Source organism: Vulpes lagopus, chromosome 5 (assembly GCF_018345385.1).
Source record: "Vulpes lagopus strain Blue_001 chromosome 5, ASM1834538v1, whole genome shotgun sequence".
In the NCBI taxonomy this organism is placed as follows: domain Eukaryota; kingdom Metazoa; phylum Chordata; class Mammalia; order Carnivora; family Canidae; genus Vulpes; species Vulpes lagopus.
Window position 1 is genome coordinate 82,479,930 of NC_054828.1, and position 17,028 is coordinate 82,496,957.

Consider the following 17,028-nt stretch of genomic DNA (forward strand, 5'->3'; position numbering starts at 1 on the left):
AGGGAGGTGTCCCGTCTTTATAAATAAACTGAGGTGCAGCCTGAAGGCACTAAGAAAGTCTTGGAGGTGGGATTCAGGTCTGCAACTTCCAAACCAAAGCTTCTACTATTTTGTAACACTATTTAGAGTGGAAAGCGATGCAACTAAAACCATGCTCCATCTGGAGACAAAAATCTCTCACTAGGGGCTCGTGGGTGGCCCAGTCGATTAAGCTCTCTTGATTTCAGCTCGGGTCATGGTCTCAGGTTTGTGAGATGGAGCCCTGCATCGGGCTCTGTGCTCAGTGGGGAGTCTGCGTGAGTCTTTCTCCCTCTCCTTCTGCCCCTCCTTCTGCTCTCTCCCTCTCTCCCCATAAATAATGTTTTTTAAAAAAGAACCAAAAACCTCACACACACCACACATACCGTCCATGCACAATGATATATAATCACCCAACCTTAGGAAAAACAGTACCACTGCCGGCAAGCAAATGCATTTTATTCTCATTTATTGAGATTTTTCCACAGCTGCCATTTGATTTGTATAGCAAAATTTTTAAAAAGTAACTTTCCCCACATTTTTGATATTTTTATGAAAACCATCTTCAATTTTAAAGCCCTTCCCCTCCCCCAAAGACATATTAATAACTACCATGTAATATTTATTTAAAGGAGAAAAAAGGAACAAAAACAGCTTTTAAACTTGTGAAACAAGGATTAAAGTCGAAAGTCAAGACGTAGTCCTGTTAGAGGTGCTAAGCTGCCTCGGGGCACAAGGGGCACTTGGCCATCCACACCTGCAGATGCGTAAACCACACACAGACCCTCTGGGACTTCATGTTTCCACAGGCTCTACTCCCTTTCTCCCCTTGACCTCCTCTGCTGGCTGTCCTGCTCTTCAAATCCACCCGACAAAGGCAGCACAATCTTTAATACATGTTCAACTCTGTAATGGAGACAATACTGTATTCATAAAGTTCAGAGATTCCCCTCCATCCAGTTAGGGACGATAAAATAGTCAACAGAGTACAGATGGTTTCACTTTTGTGTTCATGCAAAATATACTCATTAAATTACCAGATGGTTCAAGAGTCCTGATGTGTTGTAGACAGCACAAAAGTCCCTTATAAAAAAGAAGTTGCAAAGTTATAAAAATTTCTGCAGCAGTTTGGGCTCCTCCCATGGAGCCTCTTATGACAAGGCTGGTTCTGAAAAGCAGTTCATCTCATATGCGCAGCGGCCTGCCCTAGGAGTCCTGTGTTCTGAGGATTCTCTTTAGACCACAGGAGGCTGAAATCCAGGTAGGTAAGATTCCCTGCTGACCAAATGTGGCATTTCCATCAGTGGACTAGTACTGAGCACTCTAAAGGAAGAGACTACCGACACATGTTATGCCTTATGGGTGAAACTCAAAAATGTGCTAAGTGAAAAAAGGCAGCTATAAGAGACCACAGCTTGTGGGATTCTATTGATATGACGCCCAGAAAAGGCAAATTTGTAGAGACAGAAAAATAAGTGGCTGCCCAGAGCTGGGATTATCATGTAAATGGACACAAAGGATCTCACGGGGCAGGATGAAAACGTCTAAGATAGAGTATAGTTATGGCCCTACTACTTGGGAAACTTACTAAAATAACTGAATTGTACACTTGAAAAGGGTGAATTTTATATGTAAAATATGCCTCAATAAAGTTGTTTAAAAAAAAAATCCCCGCTTCCCAAACCACACATCAAGCATTAAATATTTCTGAAGGCTCAATCAATACGGCAGAATGATCAGTGTTGAATTACACGGTGAAAATACCATAGTATTTTATAGTGAATAGCTTAGAGTCTCCCAGTGCACACCAGAACTGCGTCAATCCTCCTGTACCCTCTGCTTATTTCCCAAACTAAGGTGTTATCCCCCGGGGGGAGTGGCTGAAGATACAGCCTTCCCCATTAGGTAGGCATCCCCAGATCTTGGTCAAATTTGTCAGGTGTCTGCTCGTGCTCATATCTAAACATCATCTAAACCAAGAAACATTATTAACCTGGGATGCTGGGACCCTTATGGAAGGACAGCAGTCCCCTCCAATCACAGCAGGTTCACTTCCGGGCACCTGATGTTTCTACATGGGGTCTACAGCAGCACCAAACAGGAGGATTCAGTCAAGCGATTTCCTTTAGCTCCTTCTTCACACAACTTTCCTCTCTGATGTACGTAATGGCCAGAGTATTGTAATAACCTCCTTACTCCCTAGCCTCTCCGAAATCAAGACAAAGCGGATGCTAGGACAAGACACAATGTCAGAAGTGCTGCTTAGTCTTTCCCTAAAAACATATTTTTAAGCTATAGTTAGCATTATAACCTCAATTAAAGAGACTCCAGCTGTTTTGACTTTGGAAACTAAAGGTGCTGCAAAGGACCGCCTTTTCCTTACAATGTTTTGGTTTGACCATATGCGACCCCAAAAGTCAACTGCTGCAGTCAGAAATGCGCAGAGACACACAGTCACAGGTGCTCAGGTCTGGGCTGTAGCTGTCATATTTTCCACTGCAGTTCAAAGACCTGGAGAAAGTGAAAAATCATTTCCTTGTTTTTTTTCTCTTGAAGAGCAAGAGATAAAATAATTTTAATCTTGGAGTTTTAGAGTTCAATAATCACAAAACTCAGAAATCAGTCACTAATAAACCAACACTGGGATGGGCCAGAACTGGCACTCATTGAAAATACACGGTCTAGGGGCACCTGGGTGGCTCAGTGGTGAAGCATCTGCCTTCAGCTCAGTTCGTGATCCCAGGGTCCTGGGATGGAGCCCCACGTGGGGCTCTCCATTCAGTAGGGAGCCTACTTCTCCCTCTCCTTCTGCCTGCTGCTCTGCCTACTTGTCAAATAAGAGAATGAAATCTTGAAGAAAAAAAAGAGAAAGAAAGAAAATACACATTCTATTTCTATACAAATTCTCAAACTTCCAGTTGCCAATAGAAAAAGTTTAAACAAAGTTGTGGCTTAAATTCAATGTCAAAATAATCACTTATAAAACACCTGCCTCGCCCTTTAAGGGTCAAGGTGGCTGGCTGGCATGCACCCAGACTGTTTCCTATAAGGAAACGTCAGGGACAAGGGTGCCCAGCCTTTCCCCAGCGAAGGTCCAACAAGACCCACACGCATTTTCTAATAAGGAGCCTATGACCTGGGTGGCAACTGTGCTCCCACCTCACAACATACTGACGATGGAGGAAAGGGCCGGACTATGGAAAGAAACGGTCTGTGGCACAAGCTACTTGCTAAGAAAGGGGTTGTGCTGCCAGTGGCTTCCTGCTCCTGCAGTCAGCACCCTCTCGTGTCTGAATGGGACCAGGAAGTCCAGGCCTCAGGTTCCACTGCTCATCTGGCAGGAAATTCTCTTCCTCCTGCTCAGATCTGCTTTGTGAAACCATGCTAACGGCTGACATCCAAAACGGAACCCCACAGCTGACAGACAAGCCCTCTGCACAGCACCCAACACCTCAGCCTATCCTGGTCAGGAGAGCAAGCCTTCTTCAGGATGAAGAAATGGCTCCATCCGGATCCCTATAGGGCTCTACTGGGCTGGGAGCCTCACTTGAAGCCACTGTGTTGTTGTTGACCATGAAGATGCCCACGCTCTAGAAAATGGCTCTTTCTGTGTCTTGATATATTTCCCACAGCCTTCAGGACTCTGAGCTTGGACAACCTAATGGAGACTGAAGAAGGAAATGGAGCCAGGGACAGACAGACCTCTCTGTTCCTACACTTCCGAGGCTTTCTCCCTATTAGAGGCAACGACCCCAGCCTGAGGTAGAGGCTTTGGGAATTAATGGGCACATCCGGCTCCTTAAACTCCTTAAGCTACAGTCTCCTAGGACATGTGACCGACCTAACAAGGAAGGCCATTCTGCAAACAATGCCATCCTATAGACTCAAATGAAGAAAGGATGTGGGTTCATATTTTAGATCTGACAATAGCCTGCAGCTGTTCAAAAAGTCAACAAGGGAGCACCTAAGAAAAGGGAGACGTTCCTAAGCTTTCTAGACACTGGTCCTTTCCTTCCAACCTCTGTCCCATATCCACATACTGAATTTACATAGACTTTACTTCATTCCGTGGTCTTTTTCTATAGGCCTGTCACACCACACAGCAGCAGTCATACAGAAGCCGCTGTCCCCTTCAGGCCTCTGCACGTCCCAGTCTAAGGAGGACGGCCTGGACTACACACGTTCTCCTTTAGACCTGACTCTGCCACCTACATCTTTATCACACAAAAGGCAGTTTCTGGTGCCCAGTTTAATTCCTTATGAGTACCAACAACAACAACAACAAAACCATGGTTTATAGTCAGGAAAGACAAAAGAAATACCCAAAGAGCCCAACCTAGAAAACTCGTAAAACTGGGCATGTGGGAATAGCAAAATTTTATAATTGCTGAAACTGTCCCAGTGGGTCATGTGGTCACATGGGTCAAGCAGAACTCACTCTCCCAGGTCTTTTTTTTTTTAAAGTTCTTTTGCATAATTCTGTTAGGTGGGGAGAAGCATCCAAATTGTGATCTGAATTTCTTGCTGGTGTCCTGAAAAATACATTTACTTGGGAAAAATTGTTGGGAATAATTTACTAAGGGGAGATACTGGGAGGACCAAGTCCTCATGGGGCTGGCAAAAATTTGTCAAAATACTCTTGAGACACAATGAACAGAGAGTTCAGGGTTGACTGTTCCAGACTAAAGCTGATGCATACCTCTTCTTCCCCTTTGGTAACAACATCCTTCCTTAAAAATAGAGTAGGGAGCGGTGGAAAGGAGACAGGGGACTAGATGCCATGAGAGACAAAGTGACAAACCCACCCCAGAGCTCTTTTGCCTGGTAAATAATGAATAATGAGTTTGATTATGGCTGGAAGCAGAGGCTTAAGAGGCCAGCAGTGACTGAGTGACCTGAATGACAATCACTGTCACAGCCCACCCCTGCCATTTCCAAACTTTGGTAACCATCAAAGGAGTTACCATCAATCAGTACTTTAAGTCTGTGTTTTCTTGAATGGGGTTCCAGGCAAGGAGTCATTGGCTTGCAGGCCATTGTAATCTGCTTCATTGCAGGAAAGCCCTGGGGGTCAAGGGAGCTGGGCTGGTGAACTCTCGTTGGCAAACACCTGCTTCTTCCATTCGTGCCTCTTCTCTTCCAGCTGAACGTACTCGATAAACAGTTTCCCAGGTGCTCATTGCCCTTGGTAAGTGTACAGTAGGATGAGAAGGACATTCTCAAACACCCAGATTTTCTTGGTCAGCTTATTTTGGCTTAACACACACAGCAGAACATTCCTGATGAAGGCAGAAAAATACTGCAATTTCCTTAACTCAAAAAGCTAATACTACTGCTACTAATAATAATGATAGGAAACTGCTCCAAACCAAAATCAGTAGAACAAGAGAAATACTCAGAGACTCAGAGGCTTGTCGAATAAGACAGGACATTAGTTACTCCAATCACAGGGTCAAGTTAAATCACTCTCCCCCTTCCCCACGGAGCACCCCTCGCCCGCCCTGCCCCGCCCCTTTCTTCAGCTCTGCCTCTCTGTGCAGCACTGTCCCCAGGTGGAGGGACATACAAGTTCTCCTCAAAACTTTCTGCAGCTCAGTACTTCACTCCTGGAATAAATTCCTTGGCATCCGGGTTCAGATTACTTTTGCTCTGAAATAAGAACCAAGAGATAAGAAATCCCACATTAAAAGTTATTTTCTTCCCGCTTCCATTATTACCAGTACCCTCAGCCTCCAAGAGAGGAAAAAACCTCACGCTGCCACTGCTGGGCTCCTGCCCAGGGCTCCAGGCATACTAAGCCTTGAGCAACCTCATTTTCTCCTTCCTGCTTTAGATGCCAGTTCTCTTCTTGATTCTTTCGTTGCAAGTTTGACTCCAAAAATAATTTTGCAATTCACCAAGTACCTTAACTCGATGAAAATCAAGAGTATTCCACCAAACCAGTTTGGTGACCACAACCCCTTTATTTTCCACCTCACTGTATTCTCTTTGGTTATCTACTCTCTTGTGAATGTCCAAAACCTGGGCAAACCGCAGGCCAGAGTCATTTGGAACATGAGTTCTGTGAGAACTAAGTCACTCACAGAGCTCTGACTTTAAGTAAACATGAAAAGCAGGAAATTGGTTTATCCAGTCTTCTAATTTTAAGAGGAAAGTGGCCTTTTAGGAGTATGTTCCTTCCAAAACCACATCATTCAAAGCTATAAATACAGATTTGAGGAATAGTAAAAGGAAAGAACAACAGCAAGTGATCATTTGAAACCAAACCTCTTCTGTGTTCAAATTCTTATCCTAATCCCAATTCTACTCTGAAAGGCCCACTGGGGAAAATGAGAGTTGGTGATAATGCCACAGTGATGTTTTCACAATGCTGTATGTGGTGCAATGCCTAGGGGATGGGTGAAGAAAACAGGGGCTCAGATGCTCCAGAGGCTCGCCCAAAGTGGTAGGGCCAGAAAGAAACTATGTCACTCCAAATTCTCTATTATTTCCACTATGTCTCATGTGCAACTATGTATGGCTCTTACCAAAATATCGTCAGAATTGTGACCATCATTGACGGACAGTCCATTTAACTGCTGCTGCAACTGTCCCATTGCCTGAGGCAGGTCCCGTGAGGGAATGAACCAGTCTTGGTCTTCTTCATCCAGCATCTCCTGGAAGCACCGGTCTAAGAAGTCTTGCTCCTGAAGTTCCTCCTCCACCTAGCAAGCAAAGGGGAGGAACTGACACTTCCCATCCCAGAGGGGACGTTTTCTACCTCTTTCTTGCAGTTAAGAATGATGGGCACCTGGGAGGCTCAGTGGTTGAGCATCTGCCTTTGGCTCAGATCGTGATCCTGCGGTCCTGGGATGGAGTCCTGCATTGGGCTCCCCACAGGGAGCCTGTTTCTCCCTCCGCCTAAGTCTCTGCCTCTCTCTCTCTCTCTCTCTGTATCATGAATGAATGAATGAATGAATGAATGAATGAATGAATCTTTAAAAAAGAAGAAGTACAGACAAAAGAAAGGCGAACTAAAAAGAAAAGGGGTTAAGGGGTGCCTGGACGGCTCAGTCGGTTAAGCATCTGTGTTTGGCTCAGGTCATGATCCCTGCTCAGTGGGAGCCTGCTTCTCCCCTGCCTATGCCTCTGCCTCTCTCTGTGTCTCTCAGGAATAAATAAATAAAATCTTTAAAAAAAAAAAAAAAAAGGAATGATCCTGCATGAGGTATACTAAGAATTAAAATGCTTCAAATGACTGGCTAGAGAAAACACAATTTTTAGTTTTTTTTCAACAAAATTCCATCAACAATAAGACTAAGGAAACAGTTACTCAGAACAGCAGGAAGTCCAGGCCTTCACACCTCTTCTAACATCTCTAATATGGGACGCAGAAACTTTCCCTTCAGATGGCAGTTACAGAAAATCATTTTAAAGCTTGAGATTGTTTTTTCAATCTTGTTAAGAAGCAACTTCTTAAATTTCCCATTTTACAAGTATGAAAAAGGTACAGGAATTACATAACTAGACCACTACCTGGATAGTGGAGATTAAATCAAAACCAACTCTCAGCTTCTGGCCCTCTTTTCTGGTAATGAGGCCCCTAAAGGAGAAAAATACTTTCAGAACCTTAGAAAGATATAAAGAACACTTTTTGGCAAACCAACAGAAAATGATGTCATCAATGTAGGTATCCTTTCAAAACAAGGAAAAATATGAATATTTAAACAACTCTATTTCTTAAAGATTGCCCTACACTAAAGTAATTTGTATCTAGGATATTTTAGACCTCTTTGCAGACATTGTCAAGTCTTAGTAAAGAGTATGGTTCACTCTGCAAACGGAGTGTGATTTTAACAGGCCCCAGGCTTCACATTTGGTCATCTTTTTCCTGTGGGCTAGTGGTGATAGATTCATAGCTCACTAGCACCACCATCAGAGGGGAAGTCAAACAAAAATAATCACCCAGACTAGCCCATACAGTTATTCGTGAATTCAGAAGTCATCAGTAGCACAAGATGTAAAAATAGTCTTCAACCTTACAATTAGCCACATTGATCTCAAGTAAATTAGATACTTGTGAAGTACTTAATGTAACAACCACCACAAAATATTTCCAACCCATAAGATTAAACATGACTGTTCAAGACCTGCATGATCTATGTGCTAGTCACACAAATCATAACACAGTGAGCTGACTGGGGAGGAAACTGCTGGCTGCTCCACTCAACTTGTTTCCTTCTTCCCAGAGCACTGGGCTGTTCAGTTAAAACCACATTTCCCATCTCCCACATTGATGATGGCCACGTAACTATTCATCATGTAATGTCATCCAGAAGATGCATCACTCGGTTAAAGGGAGATCCCTTCCTTGGCCTTTAGCTCTCCCCTTTTCCCCGTGGCTAGACTTCTAGTTATCCTTCAGTCACTCAGCTGATAAATGTCCTGGCGGTGCCAGAGCAACACCACTGGAGAACCAGGTGGCTGGAGAATCACTGTCTACCTACAATGCCTACCTTGGGCTATTAATGTCACGCGATACAAGACAATGGATTACTGCTGAGTCTTTGTTCAAACAGTCTAGTTTTTCTCCACCTAACACACTTCTCCATCTCAGACATACATTCTATCAGTCCCCGAGTTCCCATGTGGGGAGTATGCCAGGCCGGCCCATCTTCTACTGTTCCCGAGAAGTCTACGCCAGGACACCGTGGCATGAGATCCTCTTGTAACCAATGTGATGGAAAAGGATCAGTATCTTCCAAAGTACTATAGTCTGGTGTCTTACCAGCTGAAGAGGCTTCTTGGGTCAACCCAGACCAGGTCTCCATGCATTTTTTTAAATTATTCTCAAGCTGACAAGCCCATTTCTTTTGCTACAGATTGATGGTAAAATATTATAGCTGTTGAGTTACATGCATCTTAGCCTTCCACTTCTTTCTTTACCTGTCTGTTGAAATCTTCTTCGTTCTCCATCCACATGTACTCTGCAAATGGGTTTTCCTTCTCATCGTGCCCATTTAATCCCTGATCCTCTTTGGATTTTACATTAGGTGATGTATTTGCTACACTGGATCCATTCATTATGATAGAACCTAAACAGAAGCAAAGGAAAGGATCAAGGAAATGAAAACCTAGAACATCCAGATTCTTCCAGATGCTTCTGAAGTTCTAAGTCAAAGTTATTAACTACAGATGAACAGAAACTATTAGTCTGTAACTGTTATAAAGCTAACCATATTCTGCAGTATCAACTATACAGGTGTAGAATTCTTAAAGAGTTAAAAGAAACATCTAGGCTCAGTTATCCTTTCTAGGCAAGTGCGAGGGGGGATATTTTCAAGTCAATTTTTTGCAGGCTCTAGAACCTAATCAAGTTCACACAGCTTCCTTAATGTTTAAATAGGCAGAGAAAATACATTCTCAATGAACACTGTGAGCAACTGCCCCTTATTCTGATTCTCAAGCTGTTTTTCTCTAAAACATATTTCAAAAAATAATACATGCTAACTGTATTGATAAACAAATAAGAGAAAATTAAGGTTACCAGTTGTCCAACTACCCAGAGTTAAAAACTATTGTTAATAGTGATATGTATGTAATACAATGTAGTGCATATAACCATTCTGAGTTCCCTTATGTGTATGCAGACACATATACACACACATATCCCCCAAGCATCCATTCTTAGAGTAACAGCATGATGCTCTATCATTTGCCTTTTCTCATTTCTGTGTTAATACCACCATAGTGTCTTTTGGGATATTTTCAATGTTTCCATGTTATAAAGGTTAGATTAACTTCTTGCATTCATCTTTTTCAATGTTTTCCTTAGGATAACTCCAGAAACTGAACTGCTATATTGGAAACTATGTTGTTTTTTTAAGGTTCTTGATTTATTGTCACATTGCCATGAGCATTTAAATTCCCACCAGTAGAATATAAGTGCCTATTCCTCTGTACTATTATTATTATTTTTTAAGATTTTATTTATTTATTCATGAGAGACACAGAGATAGAGAGGCAGAGACACAGGCAGAGGGAGAGGCTCCCCTGCAGGGAGCCTGATGTGGGACTCGATCCCAGAACTCCAGGATCACACCCTGAGCCAAAGGCAGATGCTCAACCACTGAGCCACCCAGGTGTCCCACTGAATATTATTATTTTTTAAACCACTGCCAGTCTCAGAAGAGAAAAATTGTCACTTATGATTTACATTTACATTTCTGTAATTTTTACTGAGGCTGAATATTTTGAGATATACTTCTGGGTCATTTGATTTCTTATTTTGTCATTTTTCTGCTCAAGTATTTTGACCATTTCTCTATCAGGGTACGTATCTTTTTTTAATCTGTTACAAGGACTTTTATTATATATATCATAATTTTTATGTTTCATAAAATAATTTATAAATTAAAAATGCTGTGTTTGTTTTATTTTCTTAATTTTTTTTTTTTTGGTGGCAGTTTTTGCTGGCCTTAAGTTTTGTCTACCTCTTGTGAGTGTCTGCCTATAACTCTTTAAAGTACATACGTATTTTTTTGAATTGCTTATACTTGGCTTCCAATTCCACACTGATGTGTTTGCTATCATCTGGAATGTGTCTTTTTTCTGTTCTTTATTTAAATCTTAATTATTCTTCAAAAATCATTGCAGTCTTTACTCACTGCTTCCCTCCTCCATGTTCCTATACCTTGTAAAGTCAGTGTTCATACTAAAGTAACTAGTCTCTTCTTTTTTTAAAAGATTTTATTTATTCATGAGACACACACTCATGAGAGAGGCAGAGATATATAGGCAGAGGGAGAAGAAGGCTCCCTGCGGGGAGCCCCAGTGTGGGGCTCAATCCTAGGACCCCAGGATCACACCCTGAGCTGAAGGCAGACACTCAACCACTGTGCCACCCAGCAGTCCCTAACTATTCTGTTTCATAGGCATAATTTTTCTCTTTCCAATTAGATTCTCAACTTGTGAAAAGCAAGATGGAGGCTTATATTCTCAATCTCTCCTCCTTTCTCCTTGGGGCATCTTTAAATTTCCTTTAATAATTTTTTTCTTCACTCCTTTCCATCTTGTCAACATTCATGAGAAAGTCTTTCGCTGCTTCTGGGTACATTAAAAAAATTACTGCTTACTCCCCTTTAAAGTTCTTATAACTTTATAACTTTTTAATCCATTATGAACATTAGAAAATCAAATCATAAAAAAAAAAGAAAGAAAATCAAATCTTAAAAGACAAGGAAAGGGCAGCCTGGGTGGCTCAGCGGTTTAGCGCTGCCTTCAACCTGGGGCCTGATCCTGGAGACTCGGGATCGAGTCCCAGGTCATTTGGCAGTTGGTTATAATCAGCACAGTGATTTCTCCCCATCAGTATGGAAATCACCCAGAGATAACCAGTATTCAGTTTTCTAAAATATCTGCCTTTGCCTAAAAAACAAATCCTAAGTGCATATGACCATAAGGAAAAAGAGAGGGCAGAGAAACAAAGAACAGAATAACCCATTTAATTCAAGAGCAAGGTGAAACTTGCAGAGCAAACTGCAGGATGCTCTCCTTCATGAGAAAGGGAATGGAGACATACTATAATCCCTACATAGGGATGTTACCCAATTTAATGCAAACACTTTAGAGAAGTTGAAAACACTGAGATATGGGACTGATAACACTAGGAAAGTGGTTCTCAGCAGGCTACATAGTGTTGATCGTAGTTTATACTATTCTAACCTGTGTTTTCCACACAATTGGCAAGCTTAGGTTTCTCTAAGTAGAAGCAATCCAACAACTTAATGTGTATAATGTTTAACAATTTATAAAGTACTTCTGTATCTACGTTCAAACTTCAGACACATAATCTGTCCAACTTCACTCTAAAAAGAAAACCATCCAGATAGTGCTATATGTAGTACCAAAGAAGGTACCAGATTTTGACCTTTGATGTTCATTATTTCACTTGATCTTCACCCACAACAAGGTACATTATGTGTCATCCTAGCGTAGTGGGGACATAGTAAATACCCCCCAAGTTTCTAGAGATGAGGGAAATGCTTGCGTACGTAAGTAGGATCACAAATCAGAATGGCCACCTATGTTATGGAGGCCCATGTGACAAGGAATTGAATTCTGTTAACAATCATGTGAGTGAGCTTAGTTCATCTTCCCTCAGTCAAGGCTTCAGATGAAGCCAAGGGACAACTTGACAACAACAACTTCATGAGACTCTGAGGTAGAGGCATACCCAGCTAAGCTGCTCCTAGATTCCTGACTCAACAGAAGTTCTGAGATAACAAATGTTTGCTGCTTTAACCTGCTAAGCTTTGCGGTAAGATGTCACATGGCAATAGGTAATACAGGATTTGATAAACAATGACAACTAGTTCCGCCATACAAATCATCTGTTGCCACATCTTTCCTCTTATCTATCCAAACAACAAATGTGCAGTTTGAAGTAGGTCATGGTTTGAGAAGTTCTTCAAGAACTGGATCTCAACAGAAGATAAAAGAGTTTTTATGTCTGGCTTGCATCTATACTGCGTTATGAAATCCAAGAACTATTTGACATTTATTCTCCCCTACCTCAGTTTCCCTTCTATACACACGGCAAAGATGCTGAAAATGGAAAATAAGAGTTGTTATTTTGGGTTAAGATGGAAAAGCATGTAGCCAGCACAGAGTCCAAATAGGGGTGCTAAGACCTGCTAGGCATTTGATTTAATACTTTACCATGGTCAAGGGTATTTGGCTTGAAATAAAAGCCCAGTTCCCAGCCATAAAGAACTTCAAGACTTTTAATGTGCCTAGGACATTTCTACAATACATGCTTCATCAGTTCAATACTTTGAATGCCCAAAACTTTCAGATCCAATGCGCTCATACCAAAAACTGGCTATTCTTTGAACCTGAAATTTTTCAGAAGCTATAAACCTGGATTGTGCCCATGGTAACAGCTTGACTGTGAAGAATACTTGGGACTTTTGGCTGAATTATCTGGAATTTGGCTGAATTGTCTGAGAAATTGCTATAAAAACTAGTCTCTACTATTCTGTTTCCTACAGTTTTGTGAACTTCGTTCAGTCTGGTTAATACCATTTTTTAAATTAAATATTATGAATAGCATTTTAAAATGTTATTTTACCTCAAATATGCAGTACTAGATTCAGGTTTAGTCCATTCTCAGTTACATCTTAGCAACTCAGGTCATTAGATGCACTCACTCACTCTGGGTGTCTATTTACTCTAGACACTGTACTCGACTGGTGCTTTGACAGGGTATACAGTCCTTGCCCTAGAGGTATCTACATTGTCAGGAGACAATAATTAAGAATACTTCTGATCTGTGTTATAAAAGGAAGTTAAAGGGACTACTGAAAACAACAGGGTGGGAGGGGACCTAATCAAGTCCCAAGAGTGGGGGATGGTTAGGAAAGGTTTCCCTGAAAAAGCAATATTTTCTTTGATACTTGAAGAATATAAGTTATCTAGCAATAGGGAGAAGAGGGTGTATAGGGCCAAGGTAAGAACCCCAAGATGGGCCACTTTGGCATAAAGACTATTTTGAGATAAAAGCAGCTGAAACCCAGCAGATTCAGGAAAAGCTCTTTACCTCCCCCTCAACTGCCTAAATTTACATTGGCAAGAAGAGCCTGTACCAGGAAGAGATCTACTAACAAAGATTCCTCTTTACCTAATAAATTTACCTACTTAACAGGGCAACCTTTGTTTTCTAAACATCTCCTCTCACTATCCTGCTAAAGATATTCTTCCCCTTCCTTTCCTTAGACTCCTACCCCTCTCTTTAATTCAGAATGTCTTATAAGCTTCAAATCACCCAACTGTCTTGGAATTTCATGTCTGTGTGGAGTCCCATACACATGAAACTAAGTATGTTTTCACCTGTTAATCTGTCTCATGTGAATTTAATTTAGTCCACCTAGAAAAACCCTGGACCAAGGAAAATTTCTTCCTTCCCAATGAGGAAAACACATGTGCAAAGATTCAGACGCAGGAAGGAACTCTAAGGAACTTCAGAAGGTAGAGATGCATACAGTTGGAGGTCAAAGGAGAATGGCAAGGAAGAGAGATGAAGTTGTAGAGACAGATGGGGCTAGATCATGCAGGACATTAGAGACTACAGGAAAGATTTTAAATGTTATCAATGAAAGCCTTCAAAAAGGGTAATATGATTCAATTTATATTTTGAAATCACTCAGGTTGCCATATGGAAAATGGATTGGAGAGACTGAGAGTGGATAATGGGAGACCGGTAAGGCAGCTAATGCGCTAATCCAGATGAAAATATGGTTGCTGCTTAAGACTAAGGTAATGCAGTAAGAAGAGAGTAGGCAACTATTTTCAGTTGTTTTTGATAATGGACGTGGGGAGATAGACTGAGGGAAATATCAAGGATAACTTTGGTACAAGCAACTGGGTGGATGGTAATGTCATTCACTAGGCTAAGGAATCCTGTGGGAAGGGCAAACTTTTTTTGGGTGGTGATGAGGAGGGGTAAAAGGGGTGATGAGTTCTATTTTAGACACATTAAATTTGTAATGCCTTTGAAACACTCAAATGACTATGTCAAGTAGGTTATCCATGCGCATCAAGATTAGGAAACGTCTGGTTAAATAAAGAAATTTGGAACAGTTGTTCATATAAATGGTAATAGAAATCATGGGGCTACAAGATATTACCCTAGAGAGAAAGGGCAAAGTGAGATGAGAAGAGGATCCAAGACCCAGACCTGATGTATGTGAACATTTTTAAAAGTCAGGTAGAGGAGAAGAATACAGAAAAGGAGAGAGAGAAGAAGCCATAGAGTCAGGAAGGAAATCAGAAGAAGAGTATGGCATCATAGAAATCAAGGGAAGATAGAACTCCATATAATGAGTGGAATGGTAGCCCCCCAAAAGATATGTCCACATTCTAATCCCTAGAATCTGGGAGGCCACCTTACTTGGGAAAAAAGTCTTTGCAGATGTGACTAAATTAAGAACACTGAGATAAGCAGATCATCCTGGATTATCCCAGTAGGCCCTAAAATCATTGACAAATGTCATTTATAAGAGAAAGCAGAGAAGAGAAGGAGGCAATATAACCATGAGGTAGAGATTGGCATGATGTGACCACAAGTCAAGGAATGCCTATAGCCACCAGAAGCTGAAGAGGCAAAGTACAGAGTTTCCCTCCCCTAAAGCCTCCAGAGGGAGTGTAGTCTGGATGACACCTTGATTTTTTTACTTCTGGCCTCCAAAAACTGCAAGAAAATACATTTATGTTAATTTAAGCTACCAGTTTGTGGTAATTTGTTACAATAACCACTGAAAACTAATAAATCCAGTATGGTGGGTATGTTGAAGCCTTCTGAAAGGTCAAGAGGAAGGCTGAGGAATATCCATAGAATTTAGGACACGGAGGTCTCTGATGACCTTAATGAGAGTGGTTGCCATGAACATAAATGAAAAGGAAAGCCAAATGGAGGGTATGTGAGTTGTATGTGACAGAAGTATTAGATAACTCTTTGGAGGAATCTAGCTGTCAAGAAAAGGGACATGAACGGACAAAAACTAGAGTGTGAGAGGTCCCTGGAAAGTATTTTTAATAACTGGAGAGTCTAGAGCTTGTTTGAATGTTCATAGAAATGGTCTAGTGGAGAGGAAGAGGCTACAGAAACCAGAGAAAGAAGGAATGACTGATAGTGCAGGCCATGGGAAGGCAGGAAGGGATACTGAACTACTCATGTTTTGAATAGCTCATACATTCCCTGATTCAAAATCTAAATGCCAGGGATTTTTAATTAGTAATATAGGTAGTTGCAAGATGAGCATGTAGTGAGAGCTGAGAGAAGAAAAGCATCAGGAGAGAGATTTTATCCATCACAAAGCCATATGAAACATCTTTACTCCATGGCAGGATATTTACTTCCCTGGTGGCAAGAATGCTTAGGATCTTGTTGGGGAGGAAAAAATTTTTCTTGACCTTTCAAGATTCTTCTAGTTGGTCTAAGAATCAAATTGACATGAGACAGATTAGCAGGAGAAAATCAAAAGTTTAACATGTATACCTCTTGTAGATATGGGAGAGACCCATGAAAACTCAGTAACTCATCAAAGTGGCTAAAGGCATCACCTTAAATACCACCTCCAGCTAAAAACAAAAAATCTTTGGGGTGGAAAGTAAGTTATGGAAGTTTACAAGAAAAGCACAGTAAAACAAGGGTAAGGTTGTTACACAGATTTAAGTCTGCTTTAAGATTTAAGTCCATTCCTTCTCCATTAATAACATTTTGTAGAGATTTGGAGTCATCCCCTTCTTCCTGGTACTGAGGGAGACACTCTTACAATGAATGGAAATTTCCCTTATAAAAGTAAGTGTCTTGGGGCACCTGGGTTAAGCAATCAGTTAAGCATCAGCCTTCAGCTCAGGTCATGACCCCAGGGTCCTGGGATAGAGCCCTGCATTGGGCTCCCGATTCAACGGGGAACCTGCTTCTCCCTCTCCCCCTCTTCCCCCATACTCCAGTTCTCAAATGTGCCATGATCTCTCTCTTAAATAAATAAATAAATAAATAAATAAATAAATAAATAAATAATCAATCTTTTTAAAAACATAAATGTCTCTACTTACTTTTAAGAACTTCTTTTAGATCTGTAGTTTCTTAAAAAATAAACAGCTTGAAATAACCAATATGCCAAAGGGGCATTTTTTGGGGTGGCTAAATTTGCTCCCTTTCATCCCCTAAGTATAAGTCTCCCTGCCTGGACAGTTGCTGGATAAACCTACCCAACTCCAACTTTCTGAGTTTCTTTTTATTTCCTCTTCTAAGTTTTTACAGTGTCATGAGTGTGTGTGTGTATTGTATTTTGTGTGTGTGTATTTTATTTTAAAGTGACATAAGCAATACAAGAAATAATTTCATAAAGCCTTTTAAATTCATATAGAATATATTTTTATATATACCATGTTATACTTTGCACTAAAATAATTTCTCTGTTTCCTTCTTCAACAGAGTCTTCTTTTACTAAGTAAATAAACCCA

The 17,028-nt window shown here is 41.0% G+C and overlaps 1 protein-coding gene across 2 annotated transcripts in view; it reads right to left on the bottom strand.

Annotated features, from left to right (window-relative positions):
- Positions 1 to 470: 470 nt before the first annotated feature.
- PAIP2B (poly(A) binding protein interacting protein 2B) overlaps positions 471 to 17,028 on the bottom strand; it is a 32,645-nt gene continuing 16,087 nt past the window's right edge. Inside the window, exons 1-4 of one of the 2 annotated variants that reach the window (XM_041755473.1) lie at positions 8,944 to 9,077; positions 7,534 to 7,600; positions 6,546 to 6,722; positions 471 to 5,667 (exon numbers count right to left, since the gene is read on the bottom strand). In XM_041755473.1, coding sequence (XP_041611407.1) covers positions 5,611 to 5,667; positions 6,546 to 6,722; positions 7,534 to 7,600; positions 8,944 to 9,017 — 375 coding nt within the window. In that variant the 5' untranslated portion in view covers positions 9,018 to 9,077 and the 3' untranslated portion in view covers positions 471 to 5,610. Of the gene's footprint in view, positions 5,668 to 6,545; positions 6,723 to 7,533; positions 7,601 to 8,943; positions 9,093 to 17,028 lie in introns of those variants that run through there. The other variant, XM_041755474.1, reaches the window with a different exon arrangement.